We start from the raw sequence: 25,647 nt of genomic DNA on the forward strand, positions 1-25,647 counted from the left end.
GCGGCTGTTTAACCGTCTCACATTAGAGAGAAGTGTTTTGTAGCATCACTCACTGATGATGGTGTGGGAGGACAAAACAACAAAGCACTTGTTAAACCGAACAGTATAACCGGGATGAAATGAAGATTGACTGCAGTGTTGTTGTCGTTCTTATGTAGAATAAACTAAAATATAGCATCTGCTTCAATTCAACATGTGAAACACAAAATGTGAAGCATGTATTGTTTACATATGTCTGAAATATCTGAGAATGCACATGTGATAAACATGAAATGTGCCTGTCATATATCTACAGGCCTTTTATGGTTGAAACAGATTGTGAGCAGTGAAGGAATCGTAATCTGTATCACATGCTGTCATTCGGCCAAAAGCTCTGGACAAAGCTCGTGAGTGCACCTTGAGTTTGTGTATTGTTAAACTATCTGAATGTGTATTTTCCGCTGTCAGAAACATGTGAAATACAGGATTACAGCTCCTCGCCGCCTGTAAGCCGACGTGCTCAGCCCCCGGGAGTCTTCACCTGTTCTGAGGCAGAGCCGCTGCTCCAGTGTGTCTGTGGAGGAGCTGAGGTCAGGTGGAGTAAATCTGCTGCAGACATTCTTAGAGAGTTAATCTCCTTAAAGTGCCGAGGACGGAGACGAGCTTCAGATGTGTCACAGTGACCGGGAAGTCGTCTCCAGACAGGACCACAGTCGGAGTAGAACTTGGAGAGACTCTGATAAGTCACAGGGTCAAGATGCTGTGATGCTACTTCTGATACAAGTGTAAACACAAAATGAGACGAGAAGAAAAGACGACGTAAGCACTTTAATACCAAGATTTATTTTTAAAGTAATATAAGGCAGAGGTATTAACACTTATTATTTATTATTGTTATCTGCTTTGCGTATCTGCATCTCAGGAACGTACGTCTGTTATCTGTAATCTGTTTAAATGCCTTAACTCGCCTGGTTTGTGTGATCAAACATTTCCTAGTTGGTCCCAAATCATGTAATTTCAATTTAAAGATTGTATCCTGGAAATTTGTGGCTACACTTTGATGTTGCATTTGATTTTTACCTACATGTTCATCACCTTATCAAGTCATTTTCTTTTGGCTCAACCAACAAAGTCCGTCCTCAGCAGTGACATTACTTCTTCCTCCGGTGCATGAAGAGCTTCTTCTCAGCTGAAAGTCCCATCTGCCCCTGTGCAGGTCTAATGAGTGTGATCGGGTCGGTGCGCAGAACCACTGACCAAAGTTTCCCCAAACAGGAGGGCCCCTTGTATCCAAGAGCCCGGGGCCCCATCTGCACCCGGGGGGAGAGGACAAGGAGTCTTATTGTGCCGAGAGACAGAAGCAAAACGTCCACCTGATCGCTGCTCCACCAATCAGGGTGCACCTCTGGGCTGGACTCAGGTATCCTGTGTCTGCCCTCTGGGGGGTGAGGAGAGGTCAAAGGTCGGGGAGACAGAGAGCACCTGTTTGAGAGGAGACATGGAAAGTTCGTTTGAGGGGAAATGGTTCTGAAATGTTTCATTCACCACAGAAGATTGTAGATAAAACTACCAAACAGCTTGAATAAACTCTTAGTTACATGGTATCAGTGACACTTATCAAATTATCAGTGCTGGGGTGTAATATAGTACATTTATTATGTAGCTGTACTGAAGTAGATTTACTTTTCAAGTACTTTTACTCTATTACAGGTATCAGCAAATACCTGTACTAGTGTTTTCACTCACATCATCTGCTGCATTCATCATTAATATGACAGTCTGTGTTATGGTTGTAAAATATGCAGTATACACATTTAATGGTGTAAGAAATAGACCATTGCATTAGGCAGTAGGCTTCACTCAGTAAGTATACGTTTACTTTTAATACTCAATGTATATTTAAAAGTAAGTATTTGTTACTCAAAGTTCTCAAAGATGCTAAAGAAGGTCAATGTGGTACTTTTACATTAGTACATTTTGTGTATTTTTACTTTTACGTAAGTTAAATGTTTTAGTACCTCATCCACCGATGTCATTATTATTACACTTTGCATATAATCCAATGGAAGTACTGAGTTTTAATTTGGATGTTTAAGTAGATTTTCCATCACACTTTCTACTTGAGTAAATTCCAAATCATGCACTAATACTTGTAGATTATTTTTAAAGCAGTTGGGACTCTGCTCCATTTGAATATGTATTTAATAATCAGGTTCCTTTAAATTGAAGCTTAATGAAGTACAGCAGATGAGTAAATGTACTTATACATCAATTCCACCGCTGCCTATTTCCCTCATAGAGATTCCTCTCAGTCTGAACATGTTTCAGCTGATAAATGTTTGTGTTCATCCATTTAAAACATAGAAATAGCAGCAGTTCTCCTCCTCTGGTCCCAGTCCTCCTCTCCCAGCAGGAGGAGCGCTTCCCTCCGGACCGGTCCTCCCTGTGCAGACGCCCGAGCGGCGGCGGCGCGCACCCCCGCCCTCTCCCGTGACGCACGGATGCCGGAGCGGCAGCGACAGGCGCGCTCATCTCGGTGGGACTGGAGACCGGAGACTGGGGGGGGGAAGAAGATCGCCCGGTTCGCGTCCATCGGTGGAGCCTCAGATCTGCGGGGGAACGATGCGCAGACAGAGCCTCTCCGCGGGCAGCGCCACTTGAGAAGCTGCGGTCCTTCATCCACCGGGACACTTTTCTACTCTCGCCCCTTTCCCCCTCTTCTTGATAGGGAACCAGGCGAGAAGCTTCCAGCGCGCACTCGGCTTCATTTAACCCCAGTTTGAAGACAGAGACACTCGGGTTTGTTATCTGTCGTTTGGACACAATGTGGAGGACCGGGATCCTCCTGCTGCTGCCGGGGCTGCTGCTCCTGGCGGCCGGTGAACTCCAGCTGGAGAAGGAGCCGCGGAGACTGCCACCCCCGGGAAAGTTGGATTTCGGTTATGTGCCCGCGGGACTCTACGAGACTCTGGCCCATTACGAGCCGGGGCCGATAGGGATCCTGTTCCACATGGTGCACACGTTCCTGTACGCGGTGCAGCCCAACGCGTTCCCACAAGGTAAGACTCCTCTTCCAGGTACATGGAGTCCCTGAGGGGTGTGTGTGTGTGTGTGGGAGAGATGGGATGCAACTGGGAATAAACACTTGTGATTGTGTTGGAACAAAACACTGTGTGGAGAGCGGGTCCTGTTGTGTTAATCCGTGAGAATAACGCATCATCCACATCCACTGTGTTCCGCTTAAATCCGGACGATTCCCCGTCAGATTATATAAAAACCCAGATGACTCCACACGCCCACACACACACACACGAGTCTAATTTGCTTTTCATGAATGATTCTCAAACATCAGACGAGCAGTGTCCTCTCACGGACGTGTGGCCCAATCCGTGCGTCACGCAGCAGCTCCACGCAGCGCGCGCTTTGATTTGCGCGCATCGGAGCTGACAGGAGTGTGGTGTCTGTGCCCGGGGCGCACGTTGTGTCAGGTTAATTACACTTAATGAACCTCTTGCTGACTGCACCGGGTTCTCGGTGACACACACACACACACAAGCCACGGTTGTTGTTGTTGTTGTTGTTGTTGTGTGTTTTTGGCCTGAACGAGGGAGTGAAACGTTCGTTGGAGACGCACCGAGCGCGTCAGGACGCACGGTTCCACATTTAACACAATTAGACCTGACTGCTTAAACCAAACACACAAGAGGTGTCTGCGTTTAATCGGGTCGTGGACGCTCAAAACACGCGTCTCCCCTTCCATGCGTCACGGTCCCAGTGTCCATATACTCCCCTCGGGGACATTTTGCAGATTAACAGCTCCCTGAGTCACCTTGTTAATTGCGTAATCCCATAAACCCCTGTGCCATATGTTGTTGGCCTTTTAGTTTCCAGTTTGTCACCAGCACTTAGGGGCTCACGGTCTAATCCTATGGTACAGACCACTGCTCGGCTGTTAGTGCATTCATGGGTGCATCTTCCAAATGATGCAACAGCCAGAATGGAAATCATGCGGAAACTGTCGGCTCGTACACAATAATTCAGCATCTTGTAAACAGTCCTGAACGGCTGTGCATATTCAGTCACTGGAAAAGGCCCAGAGGGATTCGTTCTTATTGTGTTCGGTTCAGAATAATGGCATAAAGAACGTGCATGTGAGGGTATTTAGCATCCAGTGATCTGCCAGGTCTGGTTTGCAGCAAACCACTGGGAGTTGCCCAGCATGTTATTCGTGTACCAGAGCGTTACAGGAATTCCCTTGTGCACCGTGCCGTTTGTTGGGAAACATCATTTGTGAGTTACATTAAAATCTACAAGACACGTGAGAAAAAGCATCAGTGAATGGTTTCCACTCCAGTGGTTTTGTGACTGGAGGTGGTGCAGATGTCAGAGTGGAGCTCTGTTGAGACTGGGTGGATGTTCAGCCTGTGGTAAGCCACGGAGTTAACCTCCGTCCAGCAGACAGTTCAAGAATGAATCACAGAATACTCCAGCAGAAAAAACTGCAAAACAAATCTACTACTAATATCTTGTGGTCGGGCTTTAAAGAGACAGTTCATCCAAGAACACAACACAAATGGCAGATGGACTTTCGAGGTATAGTGAAAAGATCAGTTTGTCTTTCCTGTGCAGAGATCATTATCATTATGATCACCTTTATCTTGTTTTCAATCCATAAACCACAGATATTGAATTTGCAATAATATCAAATAAAACAGCAGCAAATCATCACATCTGAGAGGCTAGAACCAGAAACCCAGCTACAACCTCAATAAATGAGCGATTCATCAATTATATACATTTAATTGATTACTTAAACCTCAAAAACACATTAAAAAGTGTCTAACATCTCACTTTGTTGCTCTTTATTGAACGTTTGCTCCCTCGGAGTGATTTCGGACTCATGTTGCCAAAACAGTTTGGTATAAAACTCTTTTTTATAGCTTTCTAAAGTTTGCTCAGTTCACCCAGAGGTCAATATTGTGAGATAATTTTCAAACTCCTTGACATCATTACCAATATTGGCCTTAAATAAATGCAGCATCAGCTGGATTCCATCCATCCAATCATTAGCTATATGACTTATCCTTTGAGGGATGCAGTGGGGGGGGTGGAGTCAGTCGCACTGGGTGGAAGATGGAGTATGACATGGACAGTTAAACCCCCGGGATGGATGACATATGGAGACATGTCCCACCTACGGACAGTTTACAGTCTCAGATTAAGAAAACCTGGATGTGTTTGGACTGTGAGAGGAAGCTGGACTAACCAAAGGAAAAACCCCAGAGAGAACATGGCAACTACACACGTTGTAAATATCAATAACAATAATAATTGTGTTGATGTGCTCAGTTACACTCAACATCTACTGCACATCTGTCGATTCTGGGATCCCTCACTCGTGACTCTCTCGGAGAGTTAAAGGGTTTATTTTTGGTTTCTCCTCACTCCTGTCGAGGGGTTAAGGGCAGAGGATGTCGCACCATGTTAAGCCCCATGAAGCCAAATTGAGATGTGTGAATGTGGCCTTTGCAAACAAAATGTAATTGATTTGAAACAAAGCTGGCAGGGTGGTGCCTCCACCTCCCGCTGGATCGTGAAAGTAAAAAAAAAAGCCACTAAGTGAACCTGAAGTTGCCAAAAAAAGATGTCGCTGGTATTGAAGAGCATCTCTAAACCGCACCTGCAGGAAAGGGCTCATGACAACACATCCAGGTTGCTGGTTAAGTGGCTCGAACCCTGAACGACTCGGCTGGATGCCCGTTATGTCGCTGTACGATTCGCACCAACGCCCCATCACGTCTCCCTCTGTGCAGTCACTGTGTCAGTTACACGTCCATTGATCTCACACCGTGTGTCCGATGCCGTCGACCGACAAGTTCATCCTCTGTATCAAAGTGTGTGAGCAGCTCGTGGGAGGTGCTATTAGCGATGAAAGTAACAAATGTCTATCGCTGACACCCACACAGAGCCAATGAACAGTGACATATTCTCTCCAACATTTTCTAACGGCTTTTCACTGCAGTGTGGAAGCCCGCAGGAGCAGTTGACGTCCCCCCCACCCCACCCTCACCCCCTCCATCTCCCTCCCACACACACTCTCTCACCAACACACAAATGTAACATGCCGACACACACACACACGTCCCCGTGTCCAAGATCATAACCCTTTTAATATGGGAATATGAAACACTGCTGTTTTTATGGAGCTGTTAAAGTAATGGCCTCGCGTCACTCAGACACAGGTGACTGTTACGTAAACGTTCACATTCCCTTCGTACGGATACGACAGGACGTTAATGGAGAGCGCGGCGCTGCTGTGCGACATTAGGCACCTGATGTGCGAGAGGAGGCTGCTGGGAAACAGCTGCGAGTTGAAAAGTTTAATGACATTGAAGGGGAAGGAGAAAGTATTTTTCCGTTTTCTCACAACCTGCATCGCCCGACGGAGGCTGAGACTTAATTTGTTGTTGAGGCCTTAATTTGACAGGATATTAATTTATTCCTCCTGCACTTGGCAGAGAGGACAGTTTAAAACGAGGAGGGAGTTGGCTGCTCTGGTGGTTTTGGCTGAACAAGGTTTTTATATAATCCACAACGTACGTGCGGACTGGATTTTCTCAACACATACTGAATCAAATTGTGTGTAGACATTCATGTTCCCCTGAGGTTCAATCATACGAAGTGTTTTGCTCTTGTGCCACCAGAAGATGAAAGTTTTCCTTTATTTTGTGAAATATCCATTCATTGTATATAAAAATGGACGTAGACTCCGGGTCTGGAAAGTGAAGCCAACGAGGAAGTGTCCAAAACCTGTATTCTCTCAGATGATCAGCAGAGGGCGACACCATTGGTCGTATATATTGTTGAATTGAATTGATCATGATGTTTATGGTGAAGAGTCAAATTGACCATAAAGCACTGTATGCATTGGGGCGTGGACACCGTGTGATTGGCAGGTAGTACTGTCCAATGGGTGCAGTGTCCTCGAGCTCTGACTCCACCCCCCCGCTCCCGTTACTTATGGTTTTAAAAAACCAACATGGCGCCGAACAAAATGCCAAACATGGCGTCACGATGGGTTGACACTTGGATCGGGGCTGACATTGAATTTCTTATTGGCATTCATGGTTTCCAGATGATATATCTTGTGTCTGAAAGGGACTAGAAGCCGGGAGTGTGGAATCTGGAGGTTTTTCTCTGATGCTTGTGTCCAGCTCGACTCACAGGGACTGAGTTAAAAAGTGATGCCGTGTTTTGCTCAAGGACACTTCGGTGGAGAACGTGCCTGTGGGGGGACACACATCAGGAGCCTGTGACCTTCAGCTTCAAGGAAAAACCTCCACTACTCTGCTCAAGCTAATTAACACAAACAGTAAAGTTAACATATTTACGGCCTCCCTGATTCCTTGTTTTTTTTCCGTGTCGTATAATTAATCTGGGTGTAAGTCAGCCATCACTTGAGAATAGAGGTGCATTAAGATTCCTCTGTATCGTCTCCCGCCTGTGGGTGAGCGCGGCTGGGGAGACGGTGCCAGCCGCTGTCGTGCATCAGATCCCTGTTGGAATCTGTTTCCTCATTAGTGTCTGTGCTCCCTCTTCTCAAGAAACCTTCGCCTAGGTGCAACTCAGGCACCGGAGGACTGGTGAAAATCTGGCATTAATTCAAGGACAGCAACAGTTGCCAAGGAAACCCATCGGCCGGCGAGATTTTGGTTCTTCTCGCTGGTTTATGCATCTTGTGTTTCACTGCACCACTGTGATCTGAGGCGAAATATCACTGCACAATCTGCAAGATGGAAACATGCAGGTCAGGTTATATGATCCCACCTCATGTTTGTTATTTAACACCCATCAAAAGATGTTTTTTCCTGTCTGAGGCGGAGACATGAAAGAAACCCGAGGAGAACATATCAAAAGATTTCTAACCAAGGACAAGGCAGAGATCCAAGCGCTTTGTGAAGTGCATCAGAGATTTAATGGAATTATAAAGCAGCAGACATTTTGTATTTTTGTCACTTTCATCCTCTGAAGAGGAAACAGTGACAGCACAGATCCTCTTAAGGTTAAATTCTGATGAAGCTCAACTACACACAAGAATAAGGGTCCAACTTTGCTTTGTTCTCGTGCTTTGGAATTTAGTTTTGATGTATGAGGTTGTTAGGATGCATTAAGATGTTGGGGAGCTGGGAGGTTTGCAAGAGACATGATGAAAGAGGAGGTTAGAATGGATTTACAGGAGTAAGGGAAGCAGGATTGTGTGATGGGGAAGTGAAGCAGCTCCAGTGACCCACTGTGACCCAACAGGTCAGACGGGGGTTGTTCTGTGTGGCTTCCAGGTGTCAATCTGTAACTGCCTCCACTGAGGAGATTGTGTTTGTTTGTGTGCAGAATTACGTGAAAACCACCGGAGCGATTAGCATGAAGCTCGTTGGGATGGTTCACGAAAGAATACATACAATTTGGTGGAATTTGTGTTGTCTCTTTCTCTAATATTGTGAGATTTGGTGTTTTTCTACATATTCGTTGATTTGTCAGAGAATAATTCATGGATCTTGAAATCGATATCTAGGATAACTTGGTGTCGATCCAACTAAAAATCCAGATCTAGTGAATTTAAATGTGGTTTCATAAAGAGACTGTTGATCAATAGAAAACCGAGGCTGACAACAGCAAACCTGGAGTTAAAAACTTGCCTATATGGCACTTATATTTATATAATATGAATAGTTGATCGCTTTCAAGCTGCAGCTTTGATTTAAAATCATAAAAGTAAACGTTCTCTAACCGGAAGGTCGCCGCTCGAGCCCCTCGACTACGAGCACCTGCTGTGCTGAGGCGTCCTTGAGCAACAACCTGAGCGTCCGTCTGTCGCCGCTGACCCTTTGTTTAACAGGAAGTCAGGGACAAACACTTTAGGTCTGAGTCTGGGAAGAAAAACATGGAAATTAAGTCATGAGTCATTATATTTTATTATTCATCATTTTTCCAGCCAGTTGCAAACATTCTCCTAATTAGGGATTTCTTCAGCAGTGGGCTCGTCTGCAGAGATTATCATTAGATGCTCGGCCTTAAAATCTGCAATCATAACGTCTCAGATCTGAATCATGTCTCAAAAAAACATGTGGATCCACCAACGACTTGAAGAAACGAAGGTTCCATGTCCTATTTTGATATTTTCGTCAACACCCATGTTTTATTACATCACAGCACAGATCAAGTTAGTGCAGACGTGGTTTAATCAGACTGTGACACCTGGATCAAGCTCATTTTATTTTGAAATCCTAGACTTTATGTAACGATGGACAACTCATCCTCAGTTGTACAAAAACGTAAGCAAATGACGTCATTTGAATACACACATTCATTTGACGTGTACTTTGACTCTACTGTTTGGCCCATCACTCATATAAATATAAAAAAACAGCAGTGAATATCAAAATACTGGTGATCCACAGCTCGTATCAAATCTCAGTTCCTCCCTGTGCATGTGTGGCTGTGTGGGAGATTCCCTGCTGGTGCGGTGGGAGCTCAGATGCTCGGGGTGTGTGAGGGTTAAAGGGTCACAGTGACTTCAGCTGCACATACAGAGCCACGGACTTCGAGCAGTTTGTGGGACGGGGCGTCGCAGATGGCAGTGGCAGCTCAGTGGCAGCTCAGTGGCAGCTCAGTGGCACATTCAGACAGACAAAGGCCACCCGGCGCAAAAACACCCGGGACAAAAATGACACTGAAACTGTGTCAGCTCTTTATTTAAACAATTCGGAAAAGTTATCTGACTGCGGCTGACTGTGGATAAGCAGCAGTAGAATAGATGGATGACTGAATAGACGGATGATGGTGGTAACAGCGAGCCCACGAGCCTCTGTTCCACTAGTTACTTAATATCTGCTCTCATTCAGCTTTTCGTTCTTCAGTCTTTCTGAAAAAGCAAAACATGCTCCGGGGGTTTATCGTCCGTAACCAAGTAGTTACTGCAGCACCTCAGCACTTTTACAAGAACTGAAACTATGATGATTTTTAGTTTTAAAAAAGAATTCACTTGTTGTTACACAAGCTACAACTCCTGTATCAGATTTACTAAAGACTAGAAGAAAATCATTTGGTCCAACACTCATTTTTAATCTAAAATCTTCAACTGATTAGAAGTAAATTATTTTATTTGAACACTTCTTCATTATGAAGTCCTCCGTGTCCTGCTGTCGTTATAGACAAGTCTGATGTCCAGGTTATGTTCCAGGACAGAATTTTTTGGGACGAGTAATGACGATTGTTTTTTCCTACGAAACCCAGAAGTTCTTGTTTCACTTCCTCTCTCCGTCCGTCCTGTTGATGTGTGGAAGTTGAACAGTAAAATTAGCTGCGACCCTGCTACAAGCTTTACGCTTCAACGTGCTCTGACATCGCTGTGACGGCTCTGTGGCGATTGCTGAACCAGAATCAACACTTTGCCTGAATGACCCTGAGACTCTCTGGATCTCTCTGATGCGTCTCGCCTGCTTTACCCACAGAGTCGTCTCGTTGACACGAAAGAGGAAGCAGCATTTTGTGTTATCTGTGTGTTTAGTCTTTGTTCTGTCTGATTTCTAATTAGTGCTTCTCAGTGTCATCAATCTGAACCACGCTGGTCCGAGCACCACCTGCTATGCTTAATAAATGAAGTAGCAGCTGTGCTTGGTAATATTAAAACACTGCCGATGCATATTTCATACTTCTGTTCCTGTCTTCAGGCAGATTCAAATATGGCCAGAATTATGAGTAATATTCAGCCGCTTATTAATTATCAAATCCTGAGGTTTGTTCCATTTTCGTTTTTGTGCATTATGTTACAAATATTTGTTAAAAAGCAGTTTAGAGAACACGTAGCCAATGTTTCTCGTTTCTTACACACACAGAAAAACAGGGATCATGTTGTTTGTCAGTGGGATTAGAAATCTGCCCCGAGGCCCAACGGCACAAACAAGTCAGAGTGTGAGAGACGCATTCATCTCCTCCATATTTTAAACTTTACCGAAACTTCCATCTGTTATAAACAACCTCAAACAGGATGGTGAGAAGATTCATCGACTGGACTCCTACGATCATGTAATCTAATTATATAACCATGTAAACAAAGAGGTGTGGTAACGATCTTTACTAGGTCTCATGTTCTGTCCAAATAAATGACGTTGATTCACGTAACAGGAAGCAGTCGTCGAACCGTAATTTTGCATCTCTGCCATATTCCCTGGCCCCGTCGTACGGTGGCATCTGCACAGCAGAGAGTGATGTACACGGCTCCTCTGCAGTGCTTCTGTGCTGCTGTCCGGTTCAGTCATGTCACGGCTCTGACAGTGATGGCCCTGGGATCTGGGACGCTTCAGGACACGGCCTCAGCCTCAGTGGCCCGCGGCGAAAAGCCAGCTGATCGCCAGGGGCGACGTGTCACCGCAGCAGAGTTTAGGTTTTCATCAGGTGTTGAAGAGGCAATCGAGTGAATACGCACACAACTGATATTATACAGCAAGTTTTTATCTTTCATAGAGACATAGAGAAACTATCTTTGTAAAAAATGATTGGATGTGTTTTGTTGTCCCATCTGCTAACATGGAGGAGATGGGGTGCATGATCTTTCCTGCAGCCAGCCACCTGGGGGCGATGGTTGTTTTTTTACTTTGTGTCGTCACATCGGTTATTTACTCACAGAGGAACATAAATCTTCCAATTACCATCTGAATTATTCAGACTTGATGTTCTCAATCTGTGACACTGCGTCGGATCTTGTTCTCACTTGTGAAAAGACGAGACAAACACGCTTTTAATTTCTGTCCATTAGGGTCAAAGTTACAAATGTGGTAACGCTCTCATCGCTCACGACTCGTTTTACATTTAAGCTGCCGCCGCCGCCCCGGCTTTGTGAGAGAAGATTAAGCTGCATAATAAGAACACAAAAAGTAATATTGTACTGCACTTTAATTCCTCGCCTGCTGCTCCTGTCCCGTGAATAGATAATCAAAATAGCCTCCAGCTACGTGTTGTTACTCTTGAAATGGATCCACAAATCTGGGATTAGTCTTTGTGGAGGCTCAGGCAGACAGACGAGGGGCTGTAAATGAAAACCGCTTCAACCTGAAGTAATTATTATGCCATTTAGAAAATGTGACAAACAGTTACAACATGAAAACCAGCTGAAGGTTAATGAGACGACAGCATGAAGCTACGAGAGCGTGTGCAGGACCAGTCGTGTGAGAGGAGTGGGTTTCCAAGCTTTAAGAAATCGATACGTCGAAGGAGCTTAACTTTATACGAGCTAATTAGAAAGTACAGACGTAAAACTCAAGGTGTTTATTATTGTCTTCAGCTCGGCTCCAAACTATAAAACTTTAACCTTTAACTGAGGCAAGTGTATTTATTATTTCATCTTACTATTAGATATTAATGAACCTTTGTCTATGACTAATGTGAATATGCCGAATCTCTTTCGATTTTGGGTTTGACCAATCATGTTTGATTTAGTTGCCGACGTGTAAACAGATCTGCTTGGAGAACAAGAGGTGGAACATATTGACTTAAATTCATCGGCTATTCATTAGAATTTATTGATCTTGATGAAATCTGTCACATTTTGGGGACTGATATCTTTGAGTGTGTAATTTAGAGCAGATGCAAATGAAAATCTGGATCTAATGGATTCAAACACAGATAAGAGGTATTTTTAAGGATTTATCTTCATCAGGCAACAGTAGAGGGCGGACACAAGAGAGAACAACATTATGAAACCAGGACGTTGCAGTTCCTGGTCAGGTGACCGTGTTCCCAAAACATAATATCTAACGCGTAAAGTGAACCTAAAGCACCAAAGGCTACTGCATCAGTTTGGAATCTCATTGACTCAATTATTTCAAGGTTGTCCAAAAAACATTGTTCACTTCATCCTGATTTTGTCAACACTACCACTGTTCTCTTCTCTTCTCTGTACCCGGTACGTGCGAGAGAAAAAAGCAGTTTGCCTTCAAAAGGAGAATCCCCAGGGCCGGTTGTCATCCAGACTCACAGCCCCCCCGCTGCTGCCGCTGCATCTGCACTTAAATAACCTACAAAAAAAGCTCTTTGTGTATTAATTCTGTCAGAACAGTAGTTACGAGGTGTTTGGTTACTTTGGCAAAGTCCCTGAAAGTACTTGTGCTTCAAAGAAGTGCTTTTATAATCAGAGTTGGGTCTTTCACCGATGCACCTTTTGTTTTGAGTTCTTCTAAGACAATTCAAACTGTTGAATTCATGACTCACTGCATCGCAATGAGCTGCCTGACACCCTTTGAAAAGAGGAAAGCCATTCACTCAGCCATTGAGTCTCTTTGTCGAAGCGTGTTTGTACAGTATAAAGGGGAAGAAGTAGATCAATCGACCCAACTGACAGCTCCTCGATTCCGGGAGGGAAGAGATGCATCTCATTTGGAACGCGCGCTTCACCAGGGCCTGGCACATTAGCAGAGTAAGTGAGGGGAGATAAGAGCTGTGGCATTAAGATAAGTTTGAGACATTTCAAGGTAATATTATAATGCCACCATCAGCTTAAGCTCCCAGCTATCTGACAGAGAGCAGTCGAGAAATACGGCAGAGGCGGACGCAGCGAAAGCACAAGTGGAGAAGAAAATCGAAAGATCACGGGAGCAAGAAAGGCTGAGAAGATATCGGCTTATTTAAAGAAAGGGGAGAACTGGGAGAAGCAATAAATGGAGGGAGTGTTTTTTGGAGAAAGAGCTGTCACTTCCCCGGGTGCTGTTAAAGCCGCGTCTCATTCGGGGACGTCATATTTGGGTCAGGCCTGGGTAGCCAAGCAGGAAGAGGCCGAGGCGAGCGGCTCAGCCCCGCTGAATGGATGGCAACTCATGCATTCTCTGTCTCTTTGTTCCGCTTCATTGGCGGCCGCAGTGGTGCCCGCTGCAAGTCGACTCTGGGGGCATGGTGAGTTTGTAATTGCAGATGTGTGGCATGGAGGGGTCAACCTGCCAACACCGGAGAGGAGGACTCCGAACGGCCGTCCTCGCCAACGTGGCGTTTGGCCCCACTGCCGCTCGTCACACCACTTGACAAGGTCCTTGTAGCTGTCGCTCAGCAGCGCACTGACAGCTCCCTTGAATGGGATGTGTCACGGGTCGGGAATGTGGCCGTGTCACAACTCTGGAGAGGAGTTTCAGGATGTGTAATGAAGCCTGCAATGACAGGCAGTGGGTCAACTGTGTACAACAAAGGGAAGCAGCGTTGACCCTTTGGGGTTAAGGTGGTGGGTGGGTGTTCCGGTCATTTTGCGGATGTTTTCCTTTTCCCCCTGGTGAAATAATACAAGAATAGAAATATCTCAGGATGAAAACTTCTCACGTAGACAGACAAAGACATCGGCTTGGAAGGAAGGCGAGATATGTCAAAGTCCAAAAAGGATCTGGGCCCAATTTTTGGGACTTTTTCTGGAGTTAATTAGTGAAAACAGCTTTCCTGAGGAAATTCTTCTCCACAATCAATCAATCAATCAATCAAATTTTATTCCTATAGCCCATATTCACAAATCACAATCTGTCTCATAGGGCTTAACAAGGTACGACTTCCTCTGTCCTACAAGAGTAAAACTACCAAAATACCCTATAAAAGCTGTGTGCACATCAACAAAACAACAGTATTTACAACATTGATTAGTAGTAACTAACATAATAGAAAAGTGTGTCAATGTTGAAAGTATTTAAACATAAGAAAATATTAGTTATTGTCAGTAATAGTATCTGAGGAGACATATTGTATATCAAGCAGTCTTGTTGTAGTCATAGTCCACGATCTACCACCAGGATCAGGATCCACCATCTCACTCTGTGGCCTCCTTTCCTTTCTGTCATTGTCACCTGTGCAGCTCGGCCTCAGCCTTGATTAGCCGATGGTAATCTGGGATGTTGTTGGCCTGGGTCAGACTGCAGAGACAATCCGCTTGGTTGTCTAGTGGTCAGCTTGCCAAAGAGACTCCACAGCAGACCGACTGTCCTTTTGTCCCTGGACCGTCAATTACCTACTTAGCCCGTAAGGTCAGAATAAAGAGGCCTGTGGACAGAAGATCCCAAAACCTGCTATTATGAAACCAGCTCTCTTCAAACTTCTGGACAATTGTTGGTCTGTAGCTTTCTGAAGTTGTAGAATACCACAGATTTTTTTATTTCTGTAAATGTTCTTATTATTTTCATCTTGGTACAACGTCAAATGGGGTTTGCTGACGTGTAATTTAGAAATCCTGTCATTCTGTCTTGTGGCTCTGAGAAAATACAAGGTTTAGAGCATTAGAAATGACTACGTTGGTCGACCTCATCTAAAGATAGTCTGGATATGTGGCCCGACCCAAAGCAATACTCTCTCCATCATATCCTCCTACGCTGCACCGCTCTGCATCGCTGATCCCCAAGAGCGTCTCTTTGTTGTCTCGTCGAAATAAATCATACAAATGAGGATAAGATGAACATTTCCAAACATCCACCTCGAAGGTATTTGTGGTGTTTCACTGAGTTTTACACCCATAAAGAGACAGAAGCTTTTTTCACCTGCAGGCAACTCGCAAAACGAGGGTGTGAGTGTCAGATCGGCCGCCTGGGAAAGTCACAGGAATTGTTGGCGCAAGATGTGTTCATTTAAATGTAGTTTATAACTCTTAGAGATAAACTACAGCATGCTAGACACTTTGCATATAGAGGAGTGTGTCAGCATGTGATTGGAAAAACGTCCCTGGGACACATTTTGTCGTTTTTTTAATATTTAACAAAAAACTTCTCCTTGAAATACGTCAGCACAGTGTTGCCTGAAGCCTCAAACAAATATAAACTAGAATGACACTCAATGCTCCTCAGTCCCCTTAAATTCAATCAGGTCTCATAGCAAAGCCAACAGAACAACACCCTGTGTGGTATTTATGGATCCGCACCAAATCCTTCATGTTCCTTTGGACAAAGCTGCAAAACTATTTAAGAAAATACGATAAACTGTTGATTCCCGACTGATTTCACATGATCTCAGCTACACTTTGGTGGCAGTTACAGGTTTGTAGCAGTAAAGTGGCTAGAAACCTTATTTGCCTTCGCACCAGGAGCTAACTCACAGAAATCAATCCCCCAAATGAGCCTGATTTTATCTCGCAAGAATTGTTATTCCCTTGGAAATCTGTGAAAATACAAATTAAAAAAGTTAACCTTAAAGAAAGTCATTTAAAAAGTCCAGCATATGTCAAATTGTCAGTGTAGATCAATTTAATACAAGATCAGAGCATCACTTTCTGTTTTTAATGCGCCACCATCCTGATGAATACTACTACACTGCTATTCAAGTATAACAAACATACAATACAGCACCAACTTGCATGTCGAGGACGCTGTGTATTACAGACAGACAGAGTATTGTTGTGCATATCTCTGTAGTCACATCACTTGAGTTCATGTTTATTATTCAGAGCCCGGCAGGATTCATATCGTCATTTCTCTAAACCCGTGGATGAGATTGCAGCAAGTCCCTGCGCAATATAACATGCTTTATTAGTGTCTGTTGCTATGTCGCCTAGATTTATTTTTATCTCTGTGTGTGTGTCTGTGTGTGTGTGAGAGAGAGAGTGTGTGTTTGTGCTTCTACTGTCGTGCATCTCTAACCATCGGTGTGATTTCCACTGGAGGGGCGGCTGTCAAGTTTATTAAAATAGTAAATGTGCATTGCACTGGATCGTATTTACAGTCGGATGTATCGGTCCATGTGAGCTGATCCGAGCAGATTAGAGATGTGTGGACGCTTCTTTTCTGTATGAGCACGTCTCACCCATTGATTCATCCGGCCGCTGTGTGAAAACAGAATTAAGTGGAGTGTGCAGGGACTCCAGCTGTTTACATGCAAGGCCACAGTGAAGTGCTCTCCCCACACACACCCACACGGGTACGTTTACTGTGTCTACACACATGGAACGTCTCTTAACAGGAGGAGGAAACAGCAGAAATATTCTTTTTTGAATTGAAATGTGAGGGATAACTTTGTCACGGCGTGTTAAGTCGTCTCTACGTGAACTTACACCGTGTGTATTAGTTACACCAGCACTGATGACAAAGAAGGAGGCGCTCTCCCTCTCTAAACCGCTCAGTTTCTGCATGTGTCAGTGGTGAGAGCGTTGTTACTCAGGGATCACGGTGAGAAAGATTAACAGTTTTAAATTAAATGTCTGTCCATGCCCCTTGTAGGTTTGAGAGAGAGAGAGAGAGAGAGAGAGAGAGAGAGAGAGTGAGAGAGAGAGAGAGAGAGAGTGTGTGTGTGTGTGTGTTCTCCTCCCTTCTCTCAGTTGTGTTAAAAGCCCATTCTCCCTCCATAGTAACGATTCTATGGCAACAGAGTGTTTACCTTGTGCGGAGGTGTTTTTACACCGAGCTCATGGGAAGTCAGCTCTGATACAATCAGCCCCCGGCACACACACACACACACACACACACACACACACACACACACACACACACACACAACCATTTCAGTTAAATGCCAAGTCCGTGGTGTGCTAACATTCACTGGAAGACAGCTGCCAAATTAGGATTTGATGGAACTATAATAATTAGCATAGTGTTACAGGCATCACCATAATTTCTGTTATGATAATATACGGTAGTTATTGTTAGGTCGTGCTAGTAGTTGCAGTTAACTTTAATTTTTTAGGTTGGTTCCTTCATCACCACATGAATATCTGAGGATGAATATTGTCACAATCGTGTCATGGATGTGAAACAGTTCAGTATCTTAATGGGGGAAAAGCACAACTCTTGCTGAAGACACTGGGAACAGACATGTGTGAAGAGACAGATCCAGCTTCAACACACATTTTGACTTAACACGTGTTAACACAGGAGCGGCCAAAACTGATGCTCACTGCGAAAATGATATATAATCAGATTTCCCGGTTTATCTTCATCTTTGTGAAGCAAAGCAAACACCAACCAGGCACTGGCCCAATATTTTCCCTCCCTATACTCAGCTCTGGGTATTTGTCCACTTTTCCCCTCTGTCAGTCAAATACCAGTGCTGTCTTCTCTCAGAATTAAAATGTAATGTGATTGGAATCACTATTTATTGTGTATGTGGACAGAATCTGCAGAATCCTACTTCAATGTTCATAGAGTAAAGGTTAAATATCTTGAAATCACCGAAGCCATGACTTGAAAATGTCATTATTCTGCACAGCAACAAGGATTAAACAGCCCTCAGATGTGTTTAGCTCCTGGTGTTACTCGACATTCACAGCGTGTGATCACAGAGCTGAGGCCCAGTGACGCCTCCTGGAGGCACCTGGAGGCACCTGGAGGCGTCCTGGGTACCAACACGCCTTGACTGCAAGACATGTCACCACGTGTGCAAATCAAATCAAATGTACTTGATTGTCCCCATGGGGAAATAACACCAAAACCAGTACACAAGGAGATATATGCAGAATAACAGTGAGTTGAATATTGCACCTGCCCTGAAAACACTCAAAGGAGTTAAAGATGTAAAACCTAAAAACCAGAGAATAAAATGTGCCAGACACAGTGTACAGGTTGTTGAGATACACGGTCGAAGCAACATGTTTCCTTATTGAGTAGAGTGATAGACGTTGGGATGAATGAAAGCTTGACACTTATCGTCTCTGTAACGTCGGCCTGAAGGTAACAGGTCAAAGTCAGAGGACAGGAGGTGTGACGGGTCTTTAAGGATCCAGTGAGTTAGTGTTACAAACAGTTCTTGGCTTAATTTCTCTACTTGTTTGGTTTGACTTTCCTTCTGTGCTGCGCTTTTCTTTAACGATTGCCGTCTGAAAAATGACTAGTCTGTAGTTCTGCTAAAATCAACAGTTTGTCCATTGTATGCGGAGCAGCAGCACCTTTGTGAGGCACCTGAATTAATTGCCTCTTACCTGAGGGGACCTGCAGAGCTGGGTGGTAACCAGAGGTGACCCCCCCTCTCACATTCGATCCCCAGTTAACACAATAACATCCATTACCGCTGCTTTAAACTGAAAACTGCATTTATATGTAAATCCTGCGAGTTATTACACAGGAGTGTGAAGGATGAGGGCAGGAGCAAACATCCTGTTTATGTCACCTCAGCGACAGAGAAACGCCAAGAAGACTCTCCTGTCTGCATTAGTGTTACAACCCCTTGCTGAATTTAATTCTCTACACAAAGCTCTCTCTCTCCGCTTCGGTGCGAGTGTCCTCAGATAACTTTGTCAGGGAGAATCCACGTCGTCTGCTACACCGCCCCTGTGTTCAGTAAAAAAAAGAGAAAGCATCCCTGACTGGTTCTGTTTTGTTGCACCGCTGCGTCGTGGTGGTGTGGAAGCGGATCTCGTGGCCGGGCTTATTTATTTATATATGTTTTAATAAGCCTGTGAGCAGCGGGTGTTGTCGCAGGCGGCTGCCGGGGGCTTAGGAAGGGCAGAAGCAGAGTTGTGTTGATTTGGCTGCTGGTGCAAGTTGATTAGAATTTAATTCTCCGTGCTGCAGTTCACACAGGTTTGGCCACGCTGCCGTCAGTAAACCACGGCATCAACTTTATCCCTCACCTGTCCATCCCTCCTCCACATTCATCCATCATGCATCCATCCATCAATTCATCCTTCTACTTCCCTGTTAGTATTCACATTCTTTCCCAGGATTCCTGTTTTTTATTCATCCATCTGTCTCCGCCTGTTCCACATCTTTGTTTTTTCCTGCTTCAGCGATCCTTCCTTCTGTCTTAAGCTCTTTTACACCTCCTGATTTTCAATTTCACTCGTTTAGTTGCTTGAATAAATGAAAATTGCCTCCTTTTCTTCAACTCCAGCAGCATTAACGTGTCTCTAGTAGCAGACGGTGCATGTCTGTGACGATCTGCTCCAATCACAGTCCAGTTCCTGCAGTGCACCTGCTGCATGTTGTAACTATGCTCACTACAAAGCATCAACGACTCCAACCTGCATTCAACAGCAATACAGAGTTAAGTGTCCAGAGCTGTGTCAACTGTTAGTAGGTGCACATGTAAATTAATGATAGAAATGACTGTAAAGAAAAACATGTTTGAGGTTGTTTAGGAAAAATGTCGCCATTGAATAGTTTGTCCATGGATAAATGGACGGATAGATAGATAGATAGATGGATGGATGGATGGATGGATGGATGGATGGATGGATAGATAGATAGATAGATAGATAGATAGATAGATAGATAGATAGATAGATAGATAGATAGATAGATAGATAGATAGATGGATAGATAGATAGATAGATAGATAGATGTACTTTATTGATCCCAAAGTAGATCATTGTGTTACAGCAGCAGGTCAAGGGCATTGCACAGGTAGCAATAAAACCGATGGAAAGAATTAAAACAGCTCAAAATAGAATGTAATAAACATAAAATGTACTAAAAGCTGCACGTACTCCCTAAGTAAATAATACACAATAAAGTACTAGAACACACAATAAAGTACTAAATCATAATAGAACAACGAATAAGCCTATAAACGAGAAAAAACACAAGAGATGTGAAGTTGCAGTAGTTGTTTGCATTTAAAGACAATGTAATGAGGTTAGGTAGGAATGTGACATACTAAAATACAATGTGAGTATAAGATGTGAAAAACATGTTTATGTTGCATATAGGATTTAAATATAGCTTCTAAAACTGTCAAAAATCTATTATAACTTAAACGTCTACAGTATAAAATCATATTGTGTGTGTTGTGTTGTGTTGTGTTGTCAACATTAGAGAGACAATGACACAGTTTCTCTATTGATCTTTTTTTCAATTCTGCAAGTGCTTTCATTCAAACAGATCTTTCAAGTGCAGCAGTAGACAAAAGTTTTTATTTTCTGGTTCCCAACATTACAAGCGAAGAATAACAAGAGCCTGAGTGTCAAAGTCGAACCATGTTCAATAAAAGGTGAAGACGAGACACGGGTTTTTGTAAAAGACTAAACCAGAGATTCAATACAATTATATTTTATTTTCAGTACGTCAACACTCCCCTGCTCGTCTCGACCCACCAGGAGCTTCATTGTTAACAAGACCTGTGGTTTTTTTTCATGACATTTATTTGAGAAGAAAAAGCTGAGTCTCCCACAGGGACGAGGTTATTGGCTTTTCATAGAGCGTATGTTACGTGATATTCCTGAATGGTTGAATGCTGTTAGAGGCTCGGCACAGCGTTTATAAAGGTCAGACATCTCAACAGCTCTGCCTCGGTAACAACCACAGGACGTCCTCTGGGTTACACTGACCGTCTCATTATAGAACCATCACTGTAAGAACCATTGTCAGGGGGTGAGGGGGGGGATCCTGACTGAGCTGAGCTGGGGAGGATTCAATCCAATAATAAAAAGATTCAGAAACACAAGTATCACTGAAGAGGAACAGGAACACTGACATCTACGTGACCTTATACAACCTCTTCTCTCTATCTACCTTCATTAAATCTGGAATAAAACAAACTCTCACTCTGCGTTTAATCTAAACTTAGATTATAAACTGTGAAATTCATATATCCACACAACTGGGAACATAACTGAGCCTCCTCCTCCTCAAAGCCAAATGTGCTACTGTAATAAATACTACATGCTTCATTAAGTGTTCCACCCTGGTGAGGAAAAAAGTTGTGAAAGTGTTCAGCACCGTGACAAGTTTGTTCTCCCCTGTTGTTCTGATGCTGAGCAGCAGAACCAACAAAGAGCTGTGGGATTCCTCAGGGCGAGAGAAACCTCTCCTGTGAAACTGAAGAAACTCATCTCGCCTCTTTATCTTGAGCTCCATGCAAAGCTTCACTGAATCTGCTGTAAAGTCTCGATGCCGAGAAGCTACGGAACCCGTCTGCTGCTGTATTTACATTTACATAGATATATCTCCACATATACATTTACATTTCTATTTTGAATCTGCATTTTGCTGAAAGCGCAGTTCCTAATCCACACACCTACACACAGTTAGTGCAGACTTCTGAAATGTGGACAAACAGACCACAGGTCAGTTTTCAGGTGTCAGAGGCCGCAGCGTCCTGACGGATACGTTCATGTTCAAGCAGACAAGACGGACAGCAGAGAGTTAACGTGGGTGGAAACTCTCCCATCAAGTGAGCTTTTCGCTCATGGAGAGGGATTAAATGCCTCTCACTGGAAAACGGAGGTTGGATTCAATCCAGCCCTCCCTCCTCTCCGCTTTTCTCTCTTTCACCTCTCCTATTTTTCTCCTCACTCATCCTCTCTTTGTTCTTCCTCTCTCCTTCATCTCTCTTTCATCCCTCCGTCCTCTCACTGCTTCCTTTATTTCCTGATGCATCCTCTCTTGGCTGATGTCCCAAACATCTATTCGTTTATTAGCCTCAGCTTTCACCGCTGCCGCTCCAGGCGACGTGGTTAATGTAAAACTCATTTGCACCGACTAACAGGTTCCAGAGAAATCGTTCATGCCGCTGGGATTTCACTGAATTCTGTCAACCAGACCTTAGCTGGGTTTTTAGAAGTGTCAGGACTTGATGATTGAAGCTGGAGATGACATGTGAACCCCAGAATCCAGTCTTTACTCCAGCCTGCTTCCTACAACTGTTCACTGCTGTGTGAACATCACTCTGGTTTCTACCAGGTGAAGATAAATCTTTTTTCGATCTCTATGAGCTGCAGGTCGAGTCTATAACTTCAAAAGATGCAGAGATATTTGAACTATGCATGATGTAATTTTCTGACATTATTGTGGTCTGTTATTTAAAGAGTTGACCTTGACCCTTGACCTTTTTAAGATGACTACACATTATCAAAACAGGTGCTAATTGATTTTCTATCGATTGACTAATTGCTGCAGTTGTAATCTTCGTTAATCCTCTGTCTCTCAGTGAGAGCAGCACAGAACTGAACCATCTCTTCTCATGTTTTAAAATATCCCCCCACCCCTGAGGCCTGGTGCATGATAGTGCACTTCTTGTTTACCTCGGTTACAGTTTGCATCCTGTGGGGAAAAGGGGACTTTGAACACACCTTCACCACAAGGTCAGGAGCTTCTTAGAAACACACAAAGCTTCACTACAACAAGAGAAGATGATAGCTGAGCTCGGTGCTTTTTATTTTTCTCCCTAGAGGCCGGATTGTTTTACAACACAACCAGCGACACACAATAGTTGCTGCCGTCAGCCGTGTGAGGGCGGAGGGACTAACATGGGAGCTGGAAACAAACAGCACGTTTACAGGCTGACCTACAACAGCCCTGTTCTTACTGGTGGGAACAGTGGATCACAGACTTCAGCTCTGACACTCAGTAGAGCCCATGCAGTCCCCTTAAATGTCACATCAAATATGTCATGTTCATTGGGATATAGTTCTAAAAGTGAAGACACATATCTAGAGCGGCAAAGAAGTGATTTCTGGTAGTGGAGCGACTTTGGAAACTGCATTCAAACCACAACGTGATCATTTCAACAAAGACAGCGAGAAGGATAACCGACAGACTTGTCCAGTTCATGTTCTGGACCATCAACCCCTGACAAGCAAACAAACCTCAGCCAAGGCCCAACAACCTCAAATCCAGTCAAGCTGCACCAAAGCACTCGTAGATATAAGTCCCCTAAATACGCTCTGTTGTTTTCATCTAGATCCATGAATTATTCCAGAGGAAATTGGTGAAAATGTCAAGAACACCCTGTCTCGCAATGTTAAAGAAACTTCCTGGATCTGTTTCTTTGTTCATTTCAGTCGTTTTTGCGTAATCTTGCTGACAAACAAACAAACAAACAAACAAACAAACAAACATACAAACGTAAACGCCTTTGCAGAGGCGACTGTCAGACTTGTCTTTAGCGAGTAACTCCAGTTCTAGTTGTGCTTCCAACACGTGTGGTTTTACTAAAGTGCGGAGCAGGACTGACTGAGGAATACAACAAATAATCCTGCGTCAATAAATGTTTCAATAAAAAGGCAATTAGACGTGATCGCGCCTAACGAGGAGCTCTTCTGTTTCCTCACATCGGCTGAAGTCTGATCCTGGAGCTGCCTCATGTTAACACACATCTCATGCTTTGGATTATAGGCAAGAATCATTAGTCTGTTTTGTGATGAATCAAACATCTCTTCTGTGGGATGTGTTCTTCCCTCAGTGAAGAAACGCTGCTGCTGCAGAAGAAAGAAACAAAAACCCAGAGAGTGTTTTCACGTCTTATTTTTGGAAACCTCTCGCCTGTGAGAAGACTTCCTGCCTCTGTCATCTTTATCTGATGAGTCACAGCCTGAACTGCAGCAGGTGGAGACGTGGGAGGGAGCAGTGTCAGACCGGGTTTGATTTGTTGTGTTTCAGGGAATTCATCTTTTTGTTTTGATCGAACCGGATCAAAGTTCTAAAATAGTTTTAAACCAGCAGGAAACCTATGACTTCAGGAACTAGGTTTTATTTATATAAGTTATTATTTGTCTTTAGCTCAAACACATGCAGGTGTGAAGACGTGGACTAGAGCGTCAATGCAGTTATTCTTATTCATTTTTGATTCCACATCTACAGCTTTAATGGTCCAGGTGAAGCACAGAATCTGCTAATTAGAGAACAGCCGATTTGGACGAATGCAGATATTGATGTTAGGGGGTAAAACATTTCTGATTCCAATATATTGGCCGATGTTAAAAAACAGTTGGCAATGATTCCCAAGATTTTGTGACAGAGAAATCATGTCATTTCTTGTAAATAAACCCTAAACCTGAATATAAATACCAAGAATTAAAAACAAAATACAAATATATAGAACTTGAATTAAGATATACATTTTTGTGTGAAATGTAAACATAAATGCACATCTTTTCAGCATGGTTTACTCTGTTTTCATATCAGGAAACATAAACGCAGATATTGATGTCTGTGGAAGGCTCATATTTTTTATATAGATTTAGATTTTTATCAACCGATACATCGTCAGGCCCAACAGCTGTTTCCATACAGTTATTCCCAGACATTACAGATGTTGATAGGAATTAGTTTTTGACATTTCATCATTCTAACAATAACGACGATGATCCTTCTCGTCATGCGGGACTTAATTAGGTTCCTCCGGGACTCAGAAGGAACCAGGCTATCGACAGCATCCTAACACGATGTCAGTCCACTGATAAATAATGAAGGAGTTGCTCACACTGTCAGACTTGGCCCGGCCTGAAGCCCGGAGGGAAGAGCAGCGGATGAAGGGCCACTGCAGTGTCAGTGTGCGTCTGGATCTCCCCCGACACCATCTTGTCAAAAGTGTCAACTTGCTGCTTCAGCTTGACAGAAATTACTTCTCACAAAAAACTATATTCTGCTCCTGTTGGCTCAGGGAAGTTTCCACACCACCGGACCATCTATACCAACAAGTTCAGTTATTATGATATAGATTATAGTAGGTAATAGTTATAGTAGGTCTTAAATGTGTTTAGGATGGTCGTAATTGCGTTAAAGTTCATTTAACGATTCGTTGTAATTCGTTGTATGTTTTAGAAGAAATGTCAGAATTGTCAGAACTGATCTCAGTTCACTCGACTCTGGATTCCGACTCTCTCTAGTCTGTAGTTTCCAAGATGACGTGACATTTCCAGAGTTATTCGCTTCTTCTGGGACTCTGATATTCCCTCATATCTGTCGGGCTCGTCATTGGTCTTGAATTTCCTACGTTATGGTTTTAAAAAGTCTT

General features: G+C 43.6%; 1 protein-coding gene across 18 annotated transcripts in view; it reads left to right on the forward strand.

The window, feature by feature from the left end:
• The first annotated feature begins 2,251 nt into the window (after positions 1-2,251).
• prom1a (prominin 1a) overlaps positions 2,252-25,647 on the forward strand; it is a 68,296-nt gene continuing 44,900 nt past the window's right edge. For 6 of the 18 annotated variants that reach the window (XM_035162004.2, XM_035161999.2, XM_035162000.2 and 3 more), the window contains exon 1: positions 2,256-3,038. In XM_035162004.2, coding sequence (XP_035017895.2) covers positions 2,804-3,038 — 235 coding nt within the window. In that variant the 5' untranslated portion in view covers positions 2,256-2,803. Of the gene's footprint in view, positions 3,039-25,647 lie in introns of all 18 variants that reach the window. The other 12 variants (XM_035162002.2, XM_035162003.2, XM_035162008.2 and 9 more) reach the window with 6 other exon arrangements.

This window comes from Hippoglossus stenolepis, chromosome 7 (assembly GCF_022539355.2).
Source record: "Hippoglossus stenolepis isolate QCI-W04-F060 chromosome 7, HSTE1.2, whole genome shotgun sequence".
Taxonomy (NCBI): domain Eukaryota; kingdom Metazoa; phylum Chordata; class Actinopteri; order Pleuronectiformes; family Pleuronectidae; genus Hippoglossus; species Hippoglossus stenolepis.